The 17,143-nt window shown below is 39.6% G+C and overlaps 1 protein-coding gene across 1 annotated transcript; it reads left to right on the forward strand.

The window, feature by feature from the left end:
* Positions 1-1,544: 1,544 nt before the first annotated feature.
* On the forward strand, positions 1,545-10,622 carry LOC105989556 (olfactory receptor 6B1). Its single transcript, XM_013021661.1, has 3 exons — positions 1,545-2,507; positions 8,639-8,654; positions 10,594-10,622. Exon 1 carries the CDS (start codon positions 1,566-1,568, stop codon positions 2,499-2,501), a length of 936 nt encoding a protein of 311 aa, XP_012877115.1. The 5' UTR covers positions 1,545-1,565; the 3' UTR covers positions 2,502-2,507; positions 8,639-8,654; positions 10,594-10,622.
* The last annotated feature ends 6,521 nt before the right edge of the window (positions 10,623-17,143 follow it).

Consider the following 17,143-nt stretch of genomic DNA (forward strand, 5'->3'; position numbering starts at 1 on the left):
CTCTTCCATACTCATAGGGATTACTGTGACATAGTTTACATCTAGCATGTATCTTCAGTCTGCCCGATTCCCTGAATGCTGTCAAGGTCACTGTCACCTTCTCTGAACAGCCCTCAGCTAACCCTCACAACTCTCACGATTGCAGGCTGTGCATTCCTTTAGGACTTCCAGGTCCCTTTCCGTGATGTAACCACATCATGCTCCTCTCAATCTTTAATCCTTGGCTTGCTTTACCTGCAGGTGGACTAGTATTTCATTTCCTGTGACCTGCTCCAGCCCTTCCTACCACTCCCACCACGCCTGGCTCCCTCCCCACCCATTTGAGCAACAATGGCGGCTTCATTTCAACAAAGCTCTCTCCCACCTGAGCTCCTCAGAGGCTGGGCCTTGGAATCTTTCTCTGTCCAAATGTTACCTCCTTAGAGATCAGATGGACCTTCCACACTAATCTTTTGTATTTCTAACATTCATAGACAATATCTAACATATATTTATTTATTCACTTTTATTTTGCTTAAGAATCTCTTCACCCAGAGGCTCCTATGTTCCCCCTAAAGAACTTAAACTTCCAGAGAGCAAATGTCCATATTTGTTTCACTTCACACTTCTTCATGGCTCCCAGCACACTCCGACCCTGTTGTCCTATATTTTCTTCTTTACAGCTCTAATGATGACTAAAATACCCTAGAATGCTTATTATCATTTATAGTTGATATAAAATATGATTTTCTTTATCTCATTTGGATTTTGTCACATAATGACATGAGCTGAATGCATATTAATACTTCTATTTACAAAATACCCCCTGCATCTCAGAAAGAGTAAGATATAAAATTGCACAGCCAATCAGTAGAATATGTGGGATAGGAATGACGTATCGGTGTTTCACACTGAATAGTCCAATTCTTATCTCCTTACATGCTTCATTGATCATGAGATGGGAGGGGGAAGAAAGCACTTGGAAGGCTGAATGAGTCCTAGTCCTTAATTGTGAGCTGAAGATGGACAGGTAGGCAGGTGTGGCCTCTGGAGCTGTCAGGTAACATGGAGTGGTGGGGAGGGTTAGCAAACTCGCTTAGGAAGCAGCTGATCACAAAGCAGCTGTAGGATATTAGATAGCACAGAGCTTCAGGTGGACTTCATTGTAATTCCTACTCTGCATCAATGAGAAGTCGGTAAGTTGCTTGATATTGCTTCAAGACATACCTTATTGATTATTTAAATGGACATAATAACATGTAAAGATGCTGTGATGATTAAATCATGTTACTTGTGTATGGTGTCTGGTTTGTGATCCAACCTGGACTGTGCTATTGAAAGTACCTGTTCTATGCCAGGTAGGGTGGTACACACCTGAATCTCAGCCCTAGAGGATTACGAGTTTGAAGCTAGCATAGACGAGACAGTGAGACCTTGTTTTCAAACCCCAAACCCACGAGGACATTAGTAACAACTCTTCTGTGACTTGTAGACAGCCAAGTCAAGAATGAGAGATGTGAACTGGAGCCGGATTCCACTCAAGTGACTCTGGATCCCCTAGGAAAGCTAAGCCCTGTGTCTTTGATATGGAAGTGGAGAACCAGACAAGGGTCACCAAGTTCATTCTGGTGGGGTTCCCCGGGAGCCTGGGCATGCGTGCCGCAGTGTTCCTCATGTTCCTCGTGGCCTATATTCTGACAGTAGCGGAGAACGTGATCATCATCCTGCTGGTGCAGCAGAACCGGCCACTACACAAGCCTATGTACTTCTTCCTGGCCAACCTGTCCTTCCTGGAGACCTGGTACATTTCCGTGACCGTGCCCAAGTTGCTGTTCAGCTTTTGGTCCCTGAGCAACAGCATCTCCTTCACTCACTGCATGATCCAGCTTTACTTCTTCATCGCACTCATGTGCACAGAGTGCGTCCTCCTGGCCGCCATGGCCTACGACCGTTATGTAGCCATCTGCCGCCCTCTGCACTACCCCACCATCATGAGCCACGGGCTCTGTTTCCGCCTGGCTCTTGGCTCCTGGGCCATCGGCTTTGGCATCTCTCTGGCGAAGATCTACTTCATCTCCCGCCTTAGCTTCTGTGGCCCCAATGTCATCAATCACTTCTTCTGTGATATCTCTCCAGTGCTCAACCTCTCCTGCACAGACATGTCTGTAGCCGAGCTGGTGGATTTTGTCTTGGCCCTGATCATCTTCCTCTTTCCCCTGTCAATCACTGTCCTGTCCTATGGATGCATCCTGGCCACGGTGTTACGCATGCCCACAGGAAAACAGAAAGCCTTCTCCACTTGTGCTTCCCACCTCGTGGTGGTCACTATCTTCTACTCAGCCACTATTTTCATGTATGCCCGGCCCCGAGCCATCCATGCCTTCAACATGAACAAGATCATTTCCATCTTCTATGCTATTGTCACTCCCGCCTTCAACCCTTTCATTTATTGCCTAAGAAATCGAGAGGTAAAAGAAGCTCTGAAGAAGCTGATCCATTGCCAGGCTGTTAGATCTGACTAGTCCGTTGTAATGGATGGGGAAGAAGAACATTGACTTGCAGGAGGGTGCATACACGCTTTGCCTCCCTCTGGCCTTTCTCTTCCAGTGTCTCAGCTGGACATCAGGAGGTTCGTATGACTTCAGTGTGACCACGGTGACCTCAAGCCCTGGTCTCCATTTGCACACGTGGTCACTGCTTCTAAGGGCACACAGCAGAGCTAAAGAAAAGGACTTGTGTTTGTAAGGTTGCAAAATTTATCACTAAGTTTAAATAGGGTGGTAGCTGATAGTGTATGCAACAGATATTTTGGGATCTAGCAAGCATTAAAATCTTTAGGACCCACAGATTTGAAGGTGGCTTTTTGATTTCCCAAATCAAAGCAGCTCCCTGCACAATCCCCATCCTCCACATGTTGAGACTCATTCCTAGAAGCAAAGACTAGAGGCTGACCCTGGATCCTGACAAGACAACTTTCCAGTTCCTGCCTACCCTTTCTGCCTCTGGGACAGTGTGCTTCTTTTCAGGTGTCAGTGAATCCTACTTTTTATGATTACATTTTGTGGTCTTGTATTGAACTGTATATTTTCATTCACATAAATATTTGATGTCACAATGTTTGTATCCTCCAATGGATGAACATAAAGTAAATGACAAAAAGTATCATCAAATATAGTAATTGACAGATGAACCTGCCTTTACTGGTCTTTTCTTCTGATGCAAAGTTCTCTCAATTCTCTATCTATCTATCTATCTATCTATCTATCCCTTTCTTCCTTTCTTTCCTTCTTTCTTCTTTCTTTCTTCTTCTTCTGGCCTATGTTCTTTATCCACTCATCTCGGACACAATTAACTAGCCTGATGTTAGGATTTCATGGAGGTTTTCCTTCCACTTCATTGTGAATCTCAACTCTCCTCATTTATTTATCTGATACAATCTTGCCAGTGGCAGAGGGAGTTTTACATTAAGCCGCATCCCAGGTAACAAGCCCCTGTCACCTGGTGGTGTGTTTTTATGAATAGTCTTAACCAGGAGCACTTATTTCCTCCATCTAAGGACAAGCAACACCTCAAGCATGGATTCTCTTTCTGTTCAACTCAGAAGCGTAGGGTGGGATTTTTTTCTCTATTGTAGGAACGGCCACAACAGACACTCAAGGAATCAAATAACATACTCCCTTCTAGAGTAGAGGATAGAGGTCAAAACCCAGGTCTCCTGATTCTGAGCCTTGTGTCCTTTCTGCCACTTACATGGTTTCCCTAGAGAGAAACATGCTTCTTTGGAGTCTAAGTGTGGAAGCTAATTACAAAGGGATGTGAATAGCCTTATGCAGAGCACATTTAATAAAATAGAAATGGACAAGTGTGATGTTAAGTCACAGAAAAGAAACAAAGGTGAAATAGAAGCACAGCTCTTTTCAGAGAAAACATGTTCAAAAGGAAACGATGCTTGTTATGGAAATGGTTTAATGTGTGACCCTGGGCTATATTTTGGTCCCTTCAGGCAATGAAGAAGTCATTACGAATGTATTCCACTGTCTTGGTAATTAAATGAAAAGCTAGTCACTCTTACAGGCCTTGTATACAACTGGGAAAACGGAGATGGGGAACAAAGATGGTAGAATATCTACTGAGGCCCAATATCATGTTGTATCAGAGGAGCGTGAGTAAAATACACAATCAGTCAAACAACCGTGCTTGCTTTCTGGGAGGATCTCTTGATCACCATCTCCCACGGTTACCTCCGAGTTAGACAAGACGGAAGTCTCTCATTCTAGGAGAAGTGTGATCACAACAGGCCTCTTTATTGGATTATTTAACAGTCAGACTTAAAAGACCACTTTGGGACACAATAGGTACCAATGACAGAAGGACATCAAATAAGTCCAACTACTAAGGATAATGTCAGACATTTCTCTCTTCAGTGGCTCTTATACACAGCTGAGAGAGCCTCATCAAGTGGGTATAGGAGTTTACCTGACTTAAGAGCTCATGATTCATGGAAGCCAGTGCTTCTTAGGAGAACTGCAAAGACAATTTTTGAGATCTTCACCAGTTATCAAAATCATAACACAAGCTAGGCGCTGGTAGCTCATGCCTGTGCTACTCGTAGCTACTCAGGAAGCTGAGATCTAAGGATCACAGTTCAAAGCCAGCCTGGGCAAGAAAGTCTGTGAGACTCTTGTTTCCAATTACCACCAGAAAACCAGAAGTGGTGTTGTGGCTCAAGTGGCAGAGCACTAGCCTTGAGCTGAAAAGCTGAGGGACAGCGCCCAGGCCCAGAGTTCAAGACCCATGACTGACAAAAAAAATCACAACACATACTAAAGCCCAGCATATACATTTAAATAACTATTTATAGCTAATTTTTGTTCCTCCATGTTGAGTTATAATTTACCAACAAGAAGTCCATTTTTTAAAGAGCAATGTGGGCCAACATTTATAGTTGACCAACAATATACAGTTGATATGTACCATCCTATATGTTCTTCACGTTTATAGAACCAAAATCACATTACTAACTAGGGCAGGGCATTTAAAAGAGGTTATTTCTTCTCTTGGGCGTAGGAAGCACAAGACTTATTTCTTGACTCGCCTCTTGGACTCTGGAGCTATTTCAAAAGTTGAGTAATCAGACTATTAGCAATATGCCTCCAAGTTGTTCTATCAATAAAACTTTAAGTTTTGACTGGACTTTTTTCCTTTAGTACCATCAGTTTAAGTTGGTGATAAAAGCAAACTAATTGAATCTGATGTTAAGTCTAGGAATTCTATACATCCTTGAAGTAAGCCTTCCACACCCTCCTATTTCTTCTTGATCCCTTACACTTTGAATATTGTCTCTGGGTAAATTGAGATATAAATGAGAATATAATATATTATATATACTATGCTATATATATAATATATATCACTATGTGTAATATAATAGTATATAATTGAAATATAAATGAGAATAACTGATAACTTGCAGTTGGTCCCTAATCTGTATCTCTTGCTATGGAAGGAATAGCAAATTTGTGTCAGGAATAACAGGAATTTCAGAAGTTTCCTGAAATGACTTCCTACATCACATTGGGTTCTCACATTAAAACAGAATGACCAGGGGCTGAGAAGGTGACTCAGTGGTAGAGCGCTTGCCTTGCATGCATCAGGCCCTAGGTTCGATCCCTCAGCACCAAGAAAGAAAAAAGCAAAAAGAAAAAAGCCAGAAGTGGCACTGTGGCTCAAGTGGTAGAGCGCTAGCCTTGAGCTGAAGAGCTGAGGGACAGCGCCCAGGCCCTGAGTTCAAGCCCCATGACCGGACCCCCCCCCAAAAAAAACAAAACAAAATAAAAAAACCAGAATGATCATGAGTTCATTGTCAGGTTCATTAGAACACCTTTTGATTGGGAAATTTTTGATCCCACAAGGAACTGTACAGGTGAAGAACCATGTCAGGGTAACATGTAGGATTTAGGTACATTTGTTAAAAATTTCTAATGCATAATATGGCCTACGCACGAAGCTGCTAATTGTTTACTTGATATTAAAATGGGGAAGTATCAAATGATGCAAGAAGGCTCCTAGATAAAAGCAGCCTCATCAGCCTTCCTCCGGTTGCCATGGTAACGATCACTGAGCACAGCCAAAGGCTGCTGTTATCTCTGCAGAAAGCATAGCATTTGGGATGTTTCCCTTTTTTGATTCATATTTCAATCGAGATATTGAAAACTCCCAAGGTGTGCTGACAGGATGTGATTGATAATAATTGGCTCACAAGAAAGAATCTGGAAATAGAGTTACTGAATTTTAAGAAATGTTTGCAAAGGAGTGGGAAGAATGGAGAGATTTTTGTCTCCCTTCTTCACTACATCAGGTTAAATAATTTTTGTTTTCATATTTATTGCTTTCTTTTGTCTCAGTTCATGAAAGTTTTAATGTCTATTAGTAGACTGCAATATATTAATAAATTGCAATTATCAAGGAAATACATATGCTTGTAATTTCAAAATTATCTTTAAGTTCCACTCACCATGCCAATTTATGAGTATAATGCATCTTTAAAATTTTTTATTGTTATTATCAAGGTGATGTACAAAGAAGTCATAAATCAGGTAACGGGTACATTTCTTTTTGGACAATTTCACTCCTTCCTCGCTCTCTCCCAGTTTTCCTTTCTCTTTTCCTTTCTCTTCCTCACCCACAAATTTTATAGTTCATTTCCGTAGTGTCTAGTAAGTACCATGACGCCATTTGTTCATCTTCTCTCTCTCCAGTTGTGTCCCTCTTACCCTCCCAAAGACAGATGAACAAATATGACAAAAAGAAAACAAAACAGCAACAAAGAGAATAAAAGAAAGCCTCTTGTGTCCGCTTCCTGGAGTTCATCTCGATTAATATTATTTTACATGATCATATGCACATAAGTATTGCCCCTTTGTGCTCCTCTCCTAAGAATATACTCCTTTGGTGTCACTAGGTATGAATGCATAGAATCCTGTGTAATCTATCATGTTCCCATGTATTTTAGGTCTAGCTTCCACAGAGGAGAGAAAACACACGTTGTTTGTCTTTTTGAGTTGAGTACAATGCATCCTGATCAGCATTACCCCTTCCACTATTCTCCCTCATCCTTTTCCAACCCAACCAGTCTCCTCAAATTACTTCATTCCATTTTCACATATGCACATTGAACACTATGACTGCTGCTGCCCACCCTTCCCTTCTCCAGTCATCCGCTTCCCTCCCCTTAAACCTTGCTTCCTTCTGATAAAACCTATTTCAGCTTCCTAGCATTTATTTGGATAAACTGTGAGTTAGTCGATTACTGAAATCCTCTCCATCCTTCAGTCCAAGTTGCTTGCATATAACTGTACATGAGCCTGCATGTTTCATTATGTTCATAATTTAGATCTAATTCCATATGTGGAATATACGTGTCCCTTGTTTCCCTGAGCCTGACTTACTTCACTTAACGAAATCAGTTCGTTATTACTTCTTTTGAAGGTACAATATCCCAACACCAGCCAAATTCAATGCCAATCTATTTATATTAGCTGACTCATTAGCTGACTTCTCTTCACACATCTGCTGTCATGGACGAGGCCTTGGTTTTCTGCACAGACCTTTCTTGGGGTTTCAGCTTGATTTTCCCACTTCAGCTACTCCCCAGCTCCTGTCCTTAATCCTGATGAACTTTGCTATCTTAGATACTTCACATAAAATGCTATTACAATGTGTATACATACGTCCAAGCTCAACCAAATGTATACATTAACTGTGCACAGATTTGTATATCAATAATACCTCAGTAATGAAACAAAATTATAGAATTTTAGAGTTTTATAAAATATATAAATTTTTACTTGTAAAGAAATAGCCATGTATCTTTTTAAGAAGTTATATAGGGCCGGGCATAACCTGTGGTTATGGAGAAAGAGATCTGAGAATTGAGTTTTGAAGCAAGCCCAAGCAGAAAAGTCCACTAGATTTCATTTCCATTTATTTGGCAAAATGTAGGACTATAGGTACGGCTAATATGGTAGAGACCAGATAGGAACAATCCAACAGTGAGTGCATGAGCTCTTAGTTCAAGCCCCAGTACTATCACCCTGCCCCCACAAAGTTATTTGAAATAATATTTACCCATTGACCTAAACTACATCATTTAAAAATATTTATGGATTGCCTTTTCTGTATACAATACTAAGATAGCTGTCTGAGACCACACAAAGTTAAGTCATTCACAGATACTCTTTAAGATAAAGGAAATGGAAAATGTATTTGAGATGATAATGCAAATAAAAATGAGAACTTTCAGAGGGTGCATATATTACTTTCAGATACTGGAATAAGCCTTACTATTCGTGGAAATTCATTGTTATTTTGGATCAGTTTCGGATGTTGGGTTCAACTTGATTGTCACATAACAAAACATATCAGAGGAGACAATGGGCAATATTCAATATCAAACTAATGTCTTTGGATTATATTCAATAGATAATAGCACAAACTGAAGACAGCATAACTCACAGACTCATGACCAGAGCTGTGGTTATATAGATATACGTGCTGATAGTGAGGCTGTGCAGTGAGCATGAGCAAAAAGAAACAGGGTTGTAGGTTGGAGGTGTGTGGCAAAACGCACAATCATGTGAGAAATGAAGATGGCCTGAAGATGGGTGATGGAAAGAGTGATAAAGACCACGAGGCCTTGGGCCACACAGAGAAGGATGGACTGAAGGGAAAGCTAGGAAAATGAGACCACATGACAGACCTGGAGGCAGTTTCTGTTTTGTGAATGATGGAATAAATCAGTGATTTTCTGGAATTATTCATCTTAAACAATTGAGATCTCAAGATGAAGATTAATAAGAATAAAATAAGTAATAGAATAAGTAAGTAAAAAAGTAAGATGAATAAGTTTCAGGAAATCTACTGTATAGTGTAGTACACGTAGTTGAGAATATTATAAAATTTGTTTAAAATAGGTTCAAAGGACAGATGTCATTTCAAGTGCTCTCTTCAAAAAAGGTAAGGAGGCAGACAGGCAAAACACCTCAATATGCAAAGGATTTTGGGAGGTAATGAAGATGTTTGATACCTTGATTGGTTTGATGTTTTTATAGGTGCATGAATATATCTCAAAAGTGTTTCTTAAATGACAACCATTATGGCCAATTAATTTATACCAGGATATTCATTTCTATCACTCTTTAAAAAAAAATCAGTTGTTAAGCAGTGTTTATTTGGGGCTGGTTCCATCTAGTGGGTAATGTGAGAAATGCTCGTCAATTAAATTATACTGGGGTGTTGGTACTGAGGCCAGAACCATCACCTGGTCTCCAAGTTCATAACTGTCCAAGTTAATAACCTGAGATTTAGAAACAAAGAAGCATCTGAAAGTCCACATAAAGCCGTGCATCTGTCATTCAACAGAAGCTTTTAGATTGGACGCATAGAATTATAAGGCATGGTTTTTAGTCTTACATTCTTTTCCAACCATGATAAAAAATACTTTATTCAATATGAGCAAAACTGCACAATAAAGTATAGCGAGATTTTTTGAAGAATTCAGAAGAATAAGAAAAGCATGCTAAGTGAAAACACACAGAAAGTTTTCCGAAAAGGTGGAATTTGTAGTAATTTTGCAAGTTGTGTAGGGTTTGGATAGCTAGAGAAGGCAGGAAGAGGCATTCAATGCAGTGAAAAGAGACCGAGTGAACAGTGAACACCAAAATAAGATGAGAGGGGGGAAAGCCATTAAGTCACTTAAGGGACTTGCAAGCTGACCTGACCAAATAAAGGAAGGCTCTTACTTAATCTGGTACATGAAGGTGAAGCACAATCCATGCACTAGAAGCACTTTGCTGACTCAGGGCCATGCATAAACTCAAAGCCAAAGGCTTGGAGCTAATCATTTAAGTGCTTGAAGTAATAGTTATGGACATGATCAGAGTAAATTTAAAAATGTTCAAATACTATATGATAGCCCTTTTCTAGCTCAGCAAAAGATTTCTACTAAAGGATTACTGCATTGATTTGAAAGCTGTTATATTTCAAATACCTTTAAGGAAAACAGTGGAGCCTTGGAATATTGTATAAAGGGTTCTAATGAATTCATCCAATGTTATTTGATTATTATGTGTGACTTCAAAATGGTAATAAATAAACAGATGAAAGGAAGCATAAGTGGTAGGGAGGAGATAACTCTGGTGACTTCTGTATTTATTTACTTTTTGCATCATTGGCATTCCACTCTACTTTGACTTGGTAGTTCTCAAATTCATGTTGCTCACATTTCTAAAGCATGCTCTTTTCAGAGCCAGAAAATTGATAGAATTCCAAAACTGAATATAGGACTTTTCCCTTTGCATTTTATTTGTGTATTTTTTTCCCTTCGGTTGTGGGGCCTGAATTCTGGAGCCTGGGCACTGTCCCTCAGCTCGTCAGCTCAAGGCTAGTGTTCTACCACTCGAGCCACAGTGCCACTTCCAGCCTTTTCTGCTTATGTGGTGCTGAGGTATTGAACCCAAGGCCTCATGCATGCAAGGCAAGCGCTCTACCACTGAGCTTCCCAGCCCCCTTTTTATTTGTTTTTAAAAATAATAATCTAAAGTTCAGTCTGTATAGAAGAGAATGAGTTCTTTCTTCTCCTTGTCTTATAAGTGGAACTGGATTTTGAAGAGGTATGACAGTGTAAAATTAGAGATATAAATCCAACTCTATTATTTTCTAGCACAGTTACTGGTTTCAGGACACTTATTTTGTAAGCCTTTTTGGCCTTCCTGCTTTGGGAGAACATCTTCATCAACATTTTCCAATATGTATTTATTCATAGCTTTCAGTTTGGATCACTGACATGTCTCTCTAGCTATCTAGCAGTAATATATTATTTAAACCCCTATGATATTATGATGTCTCTCACATTACTCTTCTTAGGATTTCCATTATTTTCTTCTAGTTATCTGTCATCCTAATTTAGAAAAAAAATCCTATTCTTACCTGCACCAGAATTGCATGCAAGTTATTGATTTGTCTGGAGAAATTAGCATATTTTGGTAATATTTGGTCATATTGGTTGCATCATGAAGAAGCACTTTAAGTTATCATTTACACTGAATTTATGCATTTGCCAAATCCAAAAATTTTAAATACTTTATACACCTAATTTTCTGTGTTTATAATACATGATTTTTAAAATTTTTTTATTATTTTATTTATTTATTTATATTGTGAAAATACTGTACAGAGGAGTTACAATTACATGGGCAAGATAATGAGTACATTTCTTACCAGGCATTGTTGCCTCCTCCTTGTATAATACATGGTTTTTAAATTTTTGTTTAGAACACTGATTCTAACTTTTGAAATTAGTGTCGCTTGAGACTTAATATCTTCCATTTATTTTCACTGGCTCTTGAAAAGCAGGTTAATTATTTTCAAGACTCACATTGCTTAGATTTACATGACTATTTATGCTACAAGTCCCTTCTTTTAATTTTAATTTTCTCCATGATTTGGGTGGGGTTAGATAGATGAGTTAATGTCACCAGTTATTTCTGTTTTCTTTAATTACTTATAATTTTTTCTTTTTAAAATTTTACATTATTGTAAAGATGCTGTACAGAGGAGTTAACATTACATGAGTAAGGTATAGTTTTTATTGCATGAAAATTAACCCTTCTTAGTTTGCAGTTCATGTAGTACCTTTTGTTCTAATCATATTATTTGGTCCTGATAAATTTTTATATGATATAGATGTTTTCAGTCTGCTTAAACTTCCTCTGATAGTAAGTTTACAACTCAGCTTTTACTTTTGTTTGCATTCTTCCATTGCTCCATTTTCTTTCTAGACATTCTAGATCTCCTTGGTTTGTCTGCTTCTTGTGAGCAGAGTACAAGTGAGCTTTCTTTTTTAAAAAATCCACTTTTTTAAAAAGCAAGCTTAGGTCTATTGACATTTATTGTTATAGGGAAAACACTTGGTCTGAGTTCAATCATCTGGCTTTATGTTGAGGTTGTTGGATTTATATATTTGTAAAGCTATGTTGTATCTTTATCTCTCTGGGGAAATAAAAATAAAAAACTACCTTGAGATTCCAAGTTAGAATTACTCTACCCAGTTAGAATCACTATTAGCAATGAACTAACAAAAATTCCCAATGCTGGCAATGATGAAGGGAAAAGAACCTTGGATGCTATTGGTGGAGTGAGCAGCCACTATGGATATCAGTATGGAGATGTTTCCAAACAACAACAATGAAAAATAGAACTAGCAAATGGCTTTTCTACAGGATTCCTAAGAACATACCTGAACATCAGCCTATGTAAGAGACACCAGCATAGCAATGTTTACTGTGACACAATTTACAAACAATCAAGGTATGAAATCAGACTAGGTGCCTATCAGTGGAATTCAAATCGCAGTACTGCCCCAAACCAGAACAGATTATTTCCACATACTTAATTTCATTCTGAAATATAACTAAAAATCATTTGAAGAAAAATTAAAGAATATAGCTACAGGACTCTAAAGCTATGCCTTTATTCCAATTGAGTATGTTTAGGAATGCAAAAAGGAGGGAAAGGAGGAAACAGCCAGAGAGTCTACAGAATGAATGAGATGGTAGCCTTTGTGGATGAGGGCAATGATACAGACATTGTCATCTGCACAGTGTTCCAGAAGACAGGAGAGAAATGGACACCATCAAAAGATCCTAGACAGCTAAGCAAACACAGATCAAAGTTCCAGAGATGAAAACTCTATTGTCTCGGGTTGAAATGCTCTTTGTAGGGCTTCCATTTGTGCTTAAGTAGGCTTTATCCTGGGCGTAGAAGGTTGCCTTAACCTTTGAAAATCAATGAATATAATTACACCTATTAAAAAAATCAAACAGTAAAAATTCTATGTTCACCTTAATAAATGCAGAAAAGGTTTTTGAAGTCTGCTCATGATAGAAAGTCTCATCAAATTAAGAATAGATAGGAAAGCCTTCAGATGGTGAAAGACTAAATTTCCCCTTGGCAGGAACAAGGCGAGACCTAGACTTTGTTCCCTTACTGAGTATGCACCCGTGGTCTGAGGCTAGAGATGTTTTTATTCTGCATTTCTAGTATTAGTACTTTTTATTTCTCTTTTTTTCCCTTGTACTTCCTTCAGACTTTAGTGTGGCCCTGAATTACGTCAATGACAGTCTCTTGCTCTGTTCTTGGTCTTTATCTAAACGTGTGAATGGGGAAAGAGCTTGCAATGAGAAGACGTGGGAACTCTTGTCTCACGAGAGAGGGTAGCTGCACCAAGAGAGCTTCACCTCTGCCACCCTGCAACTGAGTCCCCAGCCTCCTCCTCTGAAGACCATGGGCCCCAGGTCCTTGGCACAGTTGTCTGCTTAGAGTGTTCCCCTGTAATTAACAGTGGCAAAGTTTTAATGAACCTCATAAGGAGATTTGGGTTTTTTTTTCCTTGGACACTTTTTAAAATCCAGAAATAGTTTTTATTCCTTTGAGGTCAATTAAAAAAAAAAAGGTGTTTTTTTTTTTTCATCTTTGTCAAGATGCCCGAAGCAACTTGCCAGCTGTGTCAGTTTAACGAGTTCTCTAAAGGGCTCCTGAGCCAGGAGGGTCCTTCGGGCACTGAGCACAAGCGCAGAGCTCTGGGGAACAAGGGCCTAAGGCTGCGGAGAGTCCAGAAGGCAGGTTCCCAGAGGCTTTGGCCTTTCAGTACAAACCTCTGTTATTTGTTCTCAGCCTGAAGGAGGAAGAGAAGAAAGGGGAGGGGACAGAGGGGCAGAGGAGAAAGGGGGGGGGGAGCAGGAGGGGAGGAAAGAGTGGAAGGGAAGGGAGGGGGGAAGGGAGGGGGGAAGAGAGAGGTTAGACTCTCTCAATTCGTTTTTCTATTGAAGTTCACACTTTGAGCAACTGGCTAGGTCCTCTGTCAGCCACATAGGAGGGGCTTGGGTGTTACGCACCATTCACTCTTACTAGTCCTGTCTCTAGACTCATCTTAAACTAACCTAATGGTTGTGCCACAAAGATAGCGTACAGATGCTTCCCTCACACAAATCAGATTGGACATTTCACGGAACCGAGTAATTCATGATGGACAATGTTTAGTAATTCAAAGGCCTACGTAGAACTCACTTTGCATCCTTGAGGGCAAGCAATGGGGAAACCTAACCTTTATTGCTAATAGGAGTACAGCAGTTATTGTGGGACGTGTGACCTTACATTCACGTTGCTTTTTATGGTCACCACCTATGATATCTCCCATCAGTGTGGAGGTGAAGATAAATGAAACCTGGGATGCATTAGATCCACTATAGACAGGACAGTCAGGGGACACTTTGCCATAGGGCCTCGTGGGAATGAAGCTTCAGATTCTGATTTACAGGCAAATGATACCCCTATTCTCAAATACTCCATAAAAGATAAACCATGAACCTATTAATAATCAAGAGTTTTTTTTCTGAATATGGTAGGTAATTTGCATGTGTGAAAGCTTAGGTCCATTCAATTCATTTAGTAGAAAATTCTTAGAAATGGAAAACTAGTTGGGAAGAATATATAATTTTAAATGATCATAAATGTCTCTAAAAGCAGATTATTCAGGAAGGTTGATTTGTTCTTTCCTAAATGCGGCTGGAATGCAATAAGAACAAAAGCTATAATGCATAAGAGCAAAGAGTTTGGGAAAGACATGAGCTGACCAGAGAAATTGAAAACAATTTTTTTTGAAAATATGGAAAGCACAAGGAAGGACAGAAAGCCATTGTTCAGAGAAGACGCTACCAGCTATCTAGCATGCAGAAGAGAAAACCAATGGAATTTTACAACCAGAAGCCATTGCAAGGTTTACAACTAACAAACACTAACTGCAGTGCAGAATGGGGTATGACAAGGGTAGAAACAGATGCATCTGACAAAATCTATTGTTAGAGCAGTTGGGTCTTCTGACTCCCAAGTCAGATAGTAACAATGTTCCATGAGCTAAAGCCTGGAAGCTCACACTATGGAGAGACTGAGAAGGAGGAACCCTGGATTCTGAAGTCCTGGACTTCAGTGAGGCTTGGGTCTTTGTGAAGAGGAACTGAGGGAAAACACAAAGAGAGCCAGCCTACTACCTTTCCTGTCCTCAGCCTCTTGCATTCTGCCATATCCCCTCCAGAGAAGGGTTTGGAAAAACTCACTAGAAAAGCCACACAGCCTTAGAATCATTCTTACATGAAGGAATCCTCAATGAAATGTCTAGCTGAATTATCTGTCAATCTATGTGAAAGTCAATAAGTGGAGTCTGTGATATATAAATACAAATTGAAAAGATGTTGAACAGAGAAATATTCTAGAAAAGAGAACAACATTTCATGCTATAGTAATTAGACCTTCCGGTCTTTTGCAATCTTCTGTAACAGAAGAAGTAATCAGAAAGTGGCCAGTTGCTTGAGTAGGAGCAGAGGTGATAATGCAGTGGTCTGCAGATGTGCTCTGTGAACCCTCAGGCTTGTATAACCCCTTGGATGCATCTGGCAAATTGTAATCAAATAAGAAAATACACTGAGGGCTTCTCATAGCTGGAAAAGGGTCTCACAGTTGTGAAATGGTCATAGATGGCAAAGAACCTGGAGGTGTTGGATTGGAAGGAGGGTGAGTGGAAGGAAATGCCTTATCAACTTTGTAGAGGTATAATTTACCCACAATGCAATGCCCTTCGGTGAAGATTACAGTCCACTAAGTTATGACAGCTCTCTAATGTGAACACGTAAATCATTCCATCTTTCTCCAGATTCTCAAGTACCCCCTGATTTCTTCCTTTCCCCCTGCCCTCTTCACTATACAACCAGTAACCCATTATTGGAGAACTCTATTACTATACATTTGTTTGTTCAACAATTACATGCCAACGCAATCATGTGGACTAGAGTATTTTCTCTATCGCATAATTCACATTGTTAGCATTACTTTCTGCTAATCGTGGCATCAATACATTGGTCATTCTTATTCTTGAGTAATATTCCCTTTTATACTTATACTATATATGTAATAGCATGTAAATGATTATATAATATACAATCATGCATACAATTCAGTCACCTGTTGAATCACATTTGCATTGCTCTAAGTTTTTGCTATTTTTTAACAGCAGCTATGAATACTGGGGTAAATGTGCAGAGATAAGCTTTCATTCACTTCATAAATGTCTGAAAGTATTTACTTCCAAATGAAAAGAAAGTTGCTAAATCCTATGCCGAGTATACAACTTATTTTATATGACCCTGAAATTCTGTTGCTCTATTTTACACTATATTTATCAACACCCCATCACTATAACAAATACCTGAGACAACCAGCTTATAAAGATCAAAGGTTGAGTTCCACTCAGAGATGTGGCAATTATGTTCGTGACTGGCTGGTCTTTCTCCTGTGCCTGTGGCAATGCGGCAGGTCATGAGAGGAGTACGTAATGGAGGAAAGCTGCTTACCTCAGGGCTGGAAAGAAATCAAAGACCCCGTGAAGAGGAGCCTAGGGCAAAGGCAAAAGGCTAGGACAAAAATCCTTCAAGTGCATGCGTCCTAAAGACCTCAAAATTACCTATTAGACTCCATATCGTTCATGGGTCAGCCACCTTATATACTTCTATAAACTTCTACTACCTTACACTACAGGGCCTTGAGTTAAAACTCCAGTACCACAAAAAATAAAGAAAAAAGGTTTCACAACTTGCCAATAGTTCCACTGTCGGCCTAAAATGTGGATCTGGGGGGCACACTTATCCAAACCTCGACACGATAGCATTAGAAATGCATGAAAATTGCATTGATTTACATCTTTAACACAGTTGGGATTTTAACATGTAACCATGATAGTGGGCTTGTGGTGGTGTCTATCTCTTGCTTTAGTTTACATTTCCCTGATAAAAAACACCCATCTATAGTCACTGACTTTAAAAACATTCTCCCCAGGAGTCCTTTATGTGAGTGAGTGGAGATACCAAGTACCACCACAGACCAGGAGCCTGGGAAGCGCTGTGGCCTTGACTTCTTCCTCAACATACACCAAAAGTCACTAAGCACGTATCATCCCACTACCTTCACATGTGTCACGCCCACTTCCTCTACTCATCTCCAAGGCTGTCACCTTAATTCAGACGTATTCTCTAGAAACATTTACTCTTCAGAGAGCTGA

Source organism: Dipodomys ordii, unplaced genomic scaffold (genome assembly GCF_000151885.1).
Source record: "Dipodomys ordii isolate 6190 unplaced genomic scaffold, Dord_2.0 Scaffold56, whole genome shotgun sequence".
NCBI classification, from domain to species: domain Eukaryota; kingdom Metazoa; phylum Chordata; class Mammalia; order Rodentia; family Heteromyidae; genus Dipodomys; species Dipodomys ordii.